We start from the raw sequence: 9971 nt of genomic DNA on the forward strand, positions 1-9971 counted from the left end.
GCAGCATCTTCTATCTGCATCGAGATTTACTTTGTATTTGTTCTTTTTTATGTATGTATGTACATACATAAATCAGCAGATACACATGTATGGATACTTAAGGTTCGTTCAATTATCGCTTTCAGATGGATTCTGATTTTGCTTTCAGCAATGGAAATAAAATGAAAATTAGGTCCCAGAGCGTTCCGAAATACCTCGAGTCTAAGTCAAACATTGCGAATCAGCACGCCCATTGATCATTGCACGACTTGCCAATTTCTGGTTTTTGTTGTAATAGTCTCCTTTCAAGATTGTTCAACTTTCGAAATATTAAAGAGGTGAAGTATCCAAAAAGTATCAAATATACTTAACAGCAATAAAAATTCTGTATGCCTTTTTTCTGCACAGATTTATACTCTTCTGGTTTCAACAGTTCTGTAACGAGAAAAATGAGCCAATGCACATTACAGTGTACTACTGAAATTGACAGAGGGGCTTAAAATGGAAGATAGTATAACAGTTATTCGATAACATCTTTTCGTTATTGCAAACGATTTAATGTAATTGTTCCCGCAATTCGTCGTGCTAGATGTCCGCAGCGCCGAGCTGGTGGTCGCGAGCTGAAACTTTGTAAAAGGCTGAAACTCCGATTCAAATTCAATTGTAACGTGAAATAAATAATTGACGTGTTATAATTATGTACGAGTGTACGATACCTTTACGATAGGCCGAGTATAATCTTCAGTCAACGAATAGATGTACGCGAAGTATGAAATTGTAAAATAATCAACCTCCGGGAGATTCACTGGCGAGATTTTCTCTTTCGGCTCGTCGCATTCGCGGCGGTTTTTTCCGCTAGGTTTCTCTCACACCCTCGTAGTGTTGAGCGAGGATCGTGAAGATATCAGAGATAGGGTCATACGCAGGGGTGTATATGCATACATACATCGCACACCCATACGCACATGCTCTAGCTGCAAGCCCTCTCTGCTTCGGGAATCAGCCTCACCCTAGCGGCTGCCGCTGTCATCACAAGCTTCTGCCGCCCACTCTATTCGAATTCGCTGTCTTCCCACTCTACATTCCCTTCTCTCTTTCTTTGAGTTTGTCCTTCTTTCTCTCTTATCCTGTCACTGCAGTGTTTATATTTACACTCGCGGTCGGCGATTAGTAAACTAAGTGAGTGAAAATCAATGATTAAAAATTATAGCCACCAACAGTGGCGTTCGTTTCGACACGCCAATCTTCCGCGATAAATTCAAATTCACTTACGACTCCCGTGACAATCGTCATTCGCGTGGGTAACGGATCCAGGTTACCTCTAGTTTCTGCCCACAACCTCGATTTTTCAGAAATCAATTCCATCTTATAATTACTTCTCATCCTAATACCGATGATATGGGTATGGGGATGGAAGTTCGAGTTATTTCTTCTTCCCACACACCTAACTTAGAGTTTCTTCGTTGCAGGTTGACAGAAAAAAATGGAGGATTCCAATGAGGTGCTAGTCTGTGCAGCAGAGTTTTTGAAGGGTATTTCGAATTCATTAATACCATTTATCTTCTCCCCCTTTTACAGGCTAAAGAGATCCGTGTTGCAGATCGGTTATACTTTGTCACACTGAGGACAACAGTGAAGCCTCGAAGCACCTCTAACACCCATTACTTCAGTATTGACGATGAGCTCATCTATGAGAACTTCTATGCTGATTTTGGACCCTTGAATCTTGCAATGCTTCATCGTTATTGTCAGAAAGTGAACAAGAAACTGAAGGCGGTCACTCTGAGCAAGAAGAAAATTGTCCACTACACTGTGATGGACCCTCAGAAGCGTGTAAACGCTGCATTTCTTATCGCTAGCTATGTGGTCAGTTACCTTATAATCTAGTCAACGAGGCATTTTACTCATTCCTATTAATTTGTGATGACGTTTTACAACATATTTATTGCCAATCTTCAGATAATCTATTGGAAACGTAGTGCCGAAGAAGCCTATGATATTTTGATAGCCAGCCCAACAAGTCCACCACTCATAATGTTTCGAGATGCCTCTCTGGGTCCACCGTGCTACCAGATATCATTAAAAGAATGCCTCCGTGCCATCCACAAGTGCTATTCTTTGGGATTTTTCAATTTTCGTGATTTTCACCGTGAAGAGTATGAATACTTTGAGCGCGTGGAAAACGGCGACATGAATTGGATAGTTCCAGGAAAATTTATTGCATTTTGCGGACCCCATGCTAAATCGAAAATTGAAAATGGTTAGTTTTCACTTGTAACTATGAGCTTTATTGCATCCCAAATGCAAAATTAACTATTTAATTTTGGGTCTGCTGCAGGGTATCCCCTACATGCTCCGGAATCTTACTTTGCATACTTTCGCCGTAACAATGTTTCGACGATAGTTCGGCTTAATAAGAAAATTTACGAAGCCTCTAGATTTGTCGAAGCTGGCTTTGAACACAAGGAGTTGTTCTTCATAGATGGTTCGACGCCCACTAATTCTATAATGCAACAGTTTCTGAAAATAGCTGAAACTGCACCTGGTGCTGTCGCGGTACATTGCAAAGCTGGCCTTGGTAGAACAGGATCCCTTATCGGCTGTTATATCATGAAACATTACCATCTTACAGCTCGGGAAACCATTGCATGGATCAGAATATGTAGACCTGGTTCGGTAATCGGCCACCAACAACACTGGCTCGAGGAGTAAGTTCTTCCTGACATATTTCACATTTTCAGAAGAATCTGTAATTTAAGACAAATATTTTTTTATTCTAGAAAAGAAGCTTACCTTCATTCCTTACTGAAGGTACCGCTGCGTCCTGAGAACGGAAATCCCGTGCATCAGTTTGGGATATATTCAGTGGCTGGAAGACCCGGTGGATTGTCCTTATCTGGTCTGCGAAATTCTCGTTTAGTTCAAGACAATGTCTCAGGGATCATGCACCGTGTCGATGGTATAAAACTTGACGATCCTGGGCCGCTTCCAGGCATTGTAGTACCAAAAATCTCAGTGTTAACTCAAGGCGATAAGTTGAATCAGATAAAAGCATCACGACGCAGCATCATACCTTCTTGTCAATCGTCTCTGGGCGGTATATCGAGCCCTTCGACTGTTGCACAGTAAGTACCATTTTACCAAAGATGGCTACTTACAACTCATACGATTATCCTCCCTATTAGTCCTTACCTGGGACCTTTGCTTCAAACAAGGAGTCAGAAAGGAACCGCCAGCTTGGCTAGTAACAAGGACAAAGAAGTACCTAAACGACTCCTCGGCCGTGCAGCTACTACAACGATTGTAAAGAGGTTTGTATTTTACCCATAGCTTTTTTATAGCTTCTTTGGTAACAGGCTGGTCCTTCCTACGGCACTTAAATCTTGGTGGGAATTTACTATGCAGCACGTTTAAGATGCTAAATCCAGATTTATATTAGAAAGACGATTTTTCATCTTCTTGGGTTATTGTAGAAATAGTTGGCTGGTCACTAACAACTGCGAATCAAGTGTGCGCCGTATCAATTCCAAAGCAACAACACAGATTCGTAGTATGAACAACAATCGCAATCACATCAACAACAACAACAACAACAACAACAATAGCAACAATGTCAACAACGATGTGGATTCAACGAGTCCGGTAACTTCCAGTTCTGTATCAAAGCCAGTTACAAGGTCCAGTGTCAGAGCTTCGTGTGTTACCGAAGCTCGCACTGCTGTTGCAACTACAAACCGCGCAGCTCTGCAGCCCCAACCGGGCATGAATATGATTCTGCGATCAGCAGATCGTGTCACACGATATCATTCACTGAGACAGTAAGTGCGATGCTTCAACGTCCAGATATATTTATCCTCCATGTTCGTTTCTTTGCACATTCGATTATTGTTTCTACCTAATATTGTTTGTCATACTGCAGATGATCATAGCTTTGCCAGGGACATCGGTTTTGCTGTTTTATTAGTTATCTTGACATTTCGTAACCATTAACGCTTTAACTTCTGTGTCGCAAACAACATAATTATGTCCAACTAACAGTGTTACAGGCGTAGTTGTAATATGACTCGATTCCCCTTTGCATGGTTCAATTAACACCTCTGCACATTCACCATATGGTAACATTTCATCTCCCGGCAACATTACTGTTAATATCGCAAAAAAAAAAAAACCCATGAATCACTCACTGTCATGTCCAGTGGCTAACAGACAAATTCCCATTTCTTTCTGTGTCTAGCAGCGCGCGCACAACAAAAAGTTACAAAACAGCATTTGTCAGATGACTAACCGATATTCTCAGAGATGTCAGAGACGATAGGGTGGCCATCCGTATATCTCACCGACGTAGGAGATCTTGCCGCCTAAATCCCATCGCTCAGTGAGATAAGCATCACCACGTCGACAATGTAGCCGAGGTTCAAGCATTGAAGCAAAGAACGCGGATCTCATGGTGCCGAAATGCGAATATCCTGTGCGTATGATATAGTAACCGACGATTCACAACCATCATGCTGTCAACACGATTGGTTTGCCCCCCCCTTTCAACCGGATCATAGTTTTCATTCTTGTGACTAATCTCTTATCCGTAATTTTATCTCCTAGCTTCTCATTTTTATTGCGTATAACAATTTTAATCCGCTTCAGTCAACTAATTGTTACAATTTCTTCACGCGAATGACACGCGAGCAGTAGATTGAGCCTACCATCCGTTAGTATGGGTATTATATTAGATGACAAATCACGGCATTTTGTCACACGTTGAATATTGTCTTGGAGTTGGCCATTTGCAATTAAGGTAGAAGCAAACTTACAGTGAAAAATGCAAGACTTGGTGAATTGGTCTGCTTCAAGAGATTGTCCCTACATACATACGTATATATGTATACAATGCATGCACGAAAGATGATTTCTCAAACATGGTTTCGCGGAGGTGGGGGGTGGGGGGACGTTTATTAGAAAACTGCACATCCGAGATATGGAGCTAATTACTCCAAATTGCTATTCCCTTTTTGAAACGCATGAATATTGGTAATTGAACGTAGATTATTCATGGCAATCTATATTTAATTTACCGGCAATTTTACACAACAATTATTCACTGTTGGCTTACTTATAGAGATTACATTCACACTGTCCGTACTTTTCGATGATCCGTGCTGTAATAAATTTGATTGTTAATTATTATTGAAATACTGAGCTATTATATTATATTATATTATATTATATTATATTATATTATATTATATTATATTAGAGTCGCGGAAATTGTACGTATATACTGAAAATCATATTAGCCATTTTAAAATAGATTTAATAAGAGTTGAAACAATTCAGAGCTCTATGACAAGAAATTTCATCATCGTAGTGCCAACAAGGAGAGGGAGAAAGAGAGATAAGCAGATACATATAGATGGTGGAAAGCGTTAACTTTACGGTGAAACGACATTATTCTACAAATGTACAAGCCCAGATTCACAACGCAAGCTACGAGTGCACGAACAACCGAAAATATGAGCTGACTGACACATTCGTCTTTGTAAATGGCTATGTATTTTGTACATACTTACAAGGAATCAACCAATAGTTTCATCCTTGGTGTAACATTGAAAAAGTCTTTCTGTAGAGAAATGTACAAGTACTATCATAATTACAGTTAAACAAATTAACAGTAGGTTTGATACATTAACACTTTCTAAACGCAGTAAAGTTTATCGATTTTATAGTAACATAAAGACTTATTGTACTAATGTAGGTTTACGCTTTTATTTTTTTTTCACTCTTTACGTATATGTAACATTTTTAAGAATTTTGTCAATGATTTTAAAATTAATTAAAAACTGGAAACTTACTTCGTTGCTTGACATACTACGATCTTTTCTCTGGTCAGATGCAAATGTTAAATCAGTCGTATTATCATTTTATTCTCGATGTAGACATAGTTTGCAATATAGCAATCAGGTGTAAGCTACGGCATCGTACAGATATTGGACATAGAGAAGGATCTACTTACTGACATCTTTCACCAGTAGCAGTGCGCTGACCTGATTTGAAATTATCCTTCGTTTCAATTTGAATTCAATGTATTTTCCTATTGCGGAAGATGATCGAAATATAACAAAGATAGTTTAAAATGACTGGACCCCATTAATGCAGCACTACATCAAAATATGTTCTGCAACAGTATCATTGCATCATGGTCAGTACGAAGTTTATATTATAGAAAACATGTAGGATACAAAACCATAAATTTTATCAATCCCAATAGTTGCATCGTGAGAAACTGATAAATTTCAAAAATATTCGATTTCGAGTAGGTTTTTTTTTTTAGTATTACATTTCATTTTAACCCGGTACCAACGTTTTCATTTCACGTCGTACCACTTTCTTATGCATAAGTACAAAGCACCCAAATTTATTGGAACTCGAAATTTAAGTCACGGTTATCATTCGCCTGCTGTATTATTATCCATAACATTCGAAACATGTATTTTTCTATCAATTAGGTATCACATTGCAGTGGATTCTTTGTAGAGATATATCAATTTATTTCTGCAAGGAATAATTGAAAGGATACGTCACATGACATTGGATGATATAAGATATCAATGCATTAGCTTAGAATAAATATTTTTTTTTTTTGTCAAAGCGTAAAAATTTATTTAAGAGTATAAAATACAAGCTGTCTATAGGATAGAGTACGACTATTTTAGAAAATATAAAATCCCAGGTCGGTGTCAACTTCACAAATATTTTATCAATGTCGTGTTGTTCGCGCAGCTGTAATATTTACAGAAACAGCGTTAACTTATGAATAACGATAAGATATTTGTAATTACAAATATGAATAAATCATTGCAATGGTTATTTTCCTGAAATTAAGGAATTCAAAAACTGTACTTAACTCCCTGATATATTTGATATTTGCTTCGTAATAACAGTTTAAAATAAGTGCTTAAAATGGTATGTATGTACGTATACATACACGTAGTCCTGGCGATGGCAAAGTCGTTATGTTCGGCAACCTTGAAGGGGTAAGTTGTTCCTATTTTTTTTAGAAAGTTCATACACAGATGAAACAGAGATATCATTCATTATTTAATCATAAAATAGGCGAAATATGTGGCAAGTACGACCCAGTGGCTAGCAAAGTTGAGACTCGACCACTTCTCCATTGCATGCGAGTAACTATATCCCGTCTCTTGTTGTTCAGAGGTATCGAACATCAGTCCCAAGTAAGCCAGATGAAACATGGCGAGGGCAGAGAATAAAATATTTATAACCCGAACCCACCAGCAATTAGCTGTGGTTCGTTTGTGTATACATTTGTGGTCGCCGCAACGTCTAGCAGCAATACAAGCATCAAAAGCACGAGCAAGTTCCTGCCTTAACTGATATTCGACGTATGTGTAGAACCCAAGGCTTAGAAGCACAGCAGCTAGTTGGAAGTTGAAACCGTGGAGGAGAGAACTGACTGCATAGGTAAGGAAGACTGCTCCAAACTGACCAAAATGTTCACGGCTGCGTCGAAATACATCTGAATCATGAATCATATGCAAATTATCTAACTGTCTGCTCTAGAGATCGAATCTGTTAACGAAAAGTGATTTCATCGTCGCTCACATGTTTTCAGCCAATTATGCATGGGGATATTCCAATTAACAACGACCTGTACGAGAGAGTGCGGTAGCTCGACTGACCCAGGCTTTGTTACACTGGCTGTAGTCAAGGAGAAGCCTCCTAGCAAAGCCAAACCCCCAGATGTATAGGATATGAAGTAGTGCGAAGTTCGGAAGCACAAGGCTTCCCTGTATGCCACAATCCATCTAAAACACATTTCTTTCAATGAGCATTGGCATGTGACCGAGGCGAGAAATTGTTTCATCTCTCTTGTGACTCAGCACTGACCTCCATGTGGAATCAGGAAAAATCCATTCAGCCCAGCAATTCGATATGCTTAGAAGTGCAAAAGCAAGTGTTAAATATCCAAGAGCTATAAGAATCTTCCGTACACTCTGCAACAAATGCATAAGCATTGACATACTTATATGCACTTTAAAAGCTGGTACATACGCAAGAAAGGTAATGACCCTTACCCACTGGTTGACGCGATACAGGGTGGCATAATCTTTGTAGGAAACCCAGGGCCCGAAAAGGCAGGTGGCTGGGCATAACATATATCCAATGTATTCCAGGAAACTCGGCAATGGAAAGGTGTCAGATTCCATTACGACGCTAACCGCCTTCATAGAAGCAATCATGGTAACACCACGTATTTTGTGCCAGAATGCTGGTTTCATCCATCTTTCACTGTATCAAATAGTACAAAAGTATGCGTCAAATCCCTTCTACCATCACATGTGTGACCAACTTGAATGATTCCAGTCAACATGCTCTATCCATTTCACCTACCCGTACAGAATTACACCAAGGCATAGCAAACTGATAGCTAGCCTTCTCCGATAACGACCAGGCACACAAAAAATCAGGTACGACAGTGTAATCAAGGTGATCAACAAGTACAAACATTCGGCTGCATACAGCTGTACAACATATAATCCAATGACTGCAGAAATGATATGGAAGCCTCGTTGCGGTGTGTAACCTACGATAATAAGCCAAAATTAAACCATCAGATTTTCATTCTATTCGTATAACGATACTCGATACTTACTAGATTGGGTTACACTCTGGAATATGATGGAAGCTATCAGCAATGGAATTAAGTAATTGCAAGCATCGAATAGTGTAGGGTATACACAACGGTTGTAAATATTTCTTAGGCCTTGGTCTTCGTTTATTTGATAATCGTATTCATCTTCGTACACGTAGTCCGTATTTTCGTAAGAAGTGAACAAATCTTGTTCTTGATGGCGCGACTGATATTCGTAGTCCAAGTTATCGTCATAATACAATAATCCCAAGTCCCGGTAATCTCCCATACCTCTTAACCCTACATGAACTTGTTGAATAGTACAAAGTAATGCACGTGGATGGAGAGAGTGGAACATTCATATATGCTCGTACTTTTCTACACATTGCAGGTTTGTATGCACTTCAGATTCAGTTCGTAATACAGCATTGATAAGATATATTATATTTGACTGCTGAGTGCATATTTTATAGAATTTTTGGCAATATAACACGGACAAACTCATGTGAATGTGAAAAGTGATATTTCAGATTGCCTATAATAATTGGAACCTGCTATGCATAGATTATATCTTCCCAGACATTTCGAAAATTTAATTACAAAACTGGTACCTTTGTGGGTACACTGCATACGCTCTTTTTGATGTTGATTCATCAGCGACCCCACATCAGTATGTGATCGACTTTGACAGGTAATTTGTTCTTCTTACTTCAAAATATTGATCAGGATCCATTTTTTGCATGACTAGGCGCATCTCACGAAGTAGAGCAGCTATGCGTCTAAAACTTTTTCGCGCCAAAGTCGCCTGAATGGTGGTGACGATTCTCTATAGGTCTTATTGATATGTTCTCTTCAGGGAGACTATAACCTGTAATATAAGCATGAGATGTTGCCAAGAGAGGGCCGTCCGGTAGTGTTGTATCTTTCTCTCATATAAGCAGATGGAAAAGTATCGCATTGCATGCAAGACGAAAAATTTTTTACTTGAAAAAGAAGTAAGACTAACCCCTTCGGATATTTGTCAAAAATAGCGACGATTTTGAATACAGCGCTATGTCGAGTTTGCGTCAGACGCTATTCTATTGCGCCTAGTACAGAATCGACCTCCTGGAATCTGGATGCACTACATCTACGTAATTTTGCGAGAGGAGTCGGTGGCGCGCAGTTCGAATACGCTGGGGGTAACCGATCCAATCAACAGCTTGACTCAGCGGAGTAATATCCAATTAGTCTCGAAAAGAAAATAACAAAAAAAAAGAAACGCCAATCCCTTCGGATTTTTTCAGTAAAAAATCGGTCAATCCCAAATAATGCTAGAATCAATTGTTTAGTGGACTGTATTGAC

At 39.1% G+C, this 9971-nt stretch overlaps 2 protein-coding genes across 14 annotated transcripts; one reads left to right on the forward strand and one right to left on the reverse strand.

The window, feature by feature from the left end:
* Positions 1-1057: 1057 nt before the first annotated feature.
* cdc14 (cell division cycle protein 14) lies at positions 1058-6851 on the forward strand. 11 transcript variants are annotated; one of them, XR_006883422.2, is made up of 10 exons: positions 1058-1158; positions 1449-1511; positions 1580-1845; positions 1939-2239; positions 2318-2687; positions 2760-3104; positions 3165-3290; positions 3453-3797; positions 4277-4447; positions 5342-6851. XR_006883422.2 is itself a non-coding variant. In XM_046627379.2 (9 exons), exons 2-9 carry the CDS (start codon positions 1463-1465, stop codon positions 4257-4259), a joined length of 1848 nt encoding a protein of 615 aa, XP_046483335.1. In that variant the 5' UTR covers positions 1058-1158; positions 1449-1462; the 3' UTR covers positions 4260-6851. The 11 variants fall into 11 exon arrangements, 10 of the variants coding, with proteins under 10 accessions (XP_046483335.1, XP_046483336.1, XP_046483330.1 ...); XM_046627379.2 differs by having other exon boundaries at positions 4214-6851; XM_046627380.2 differs by having other exon boundaries at positions 4217-6851.
* Positions 6534-9749, reverse strand: por (Protein-serine O-palmitoleoyltransferase por). Of its 3 annotated transcripts, none has more exons than XM_046627387.2 (8): positions 9633-9749; positions 9238-9494; positions 8648-8926; positions 8386-8578; positions 8070-8283; positions 7882-7988; positions 7597-7799; positions 6534-7510 (listed from the first exon to the last, which is right to left on the reverse strand). In XM_046627387.2, exons 2-8 carry the CDS (start codon positions 9278-9280, stop codon positions 7068-7070), a joined length of 1482 nt encoding a protein of 493 aa, XP_046483343.1. In that variant the 5' UTR covers positions 9281-9494; positions 9633-9749; the 3' UTR covers positions 6534-7067. The 3 variants fall into 3 exon arrangements, with proteins under 3 accessions (XP_046483343.1, XP_046483342.1, XP_046483341.1); XM_046627386.2 differs by having other exon boundaries at positions 8648-8935; XM_046627385.2 differs by having other exon boundaries at positions 8648-9494.
* Positions 9750-9971: the final 222 nt, after the last annotated feature.

Source organism: Neodiprion pinetum, chromosome 5 (genome assembly GCF_021155775.2).
Source record: "Neodiprion pinetum isolate iyNeoPine1 chromosome 5, iyNeoPine1.2, whole genome shotgun sequence".
Lineage (NCBI taxonomy): Eukaryota > Metazoa > Arthropoda > Insecta > Hymenoptera > Diprionidae > Neodiprion > Neodiprion pinetum.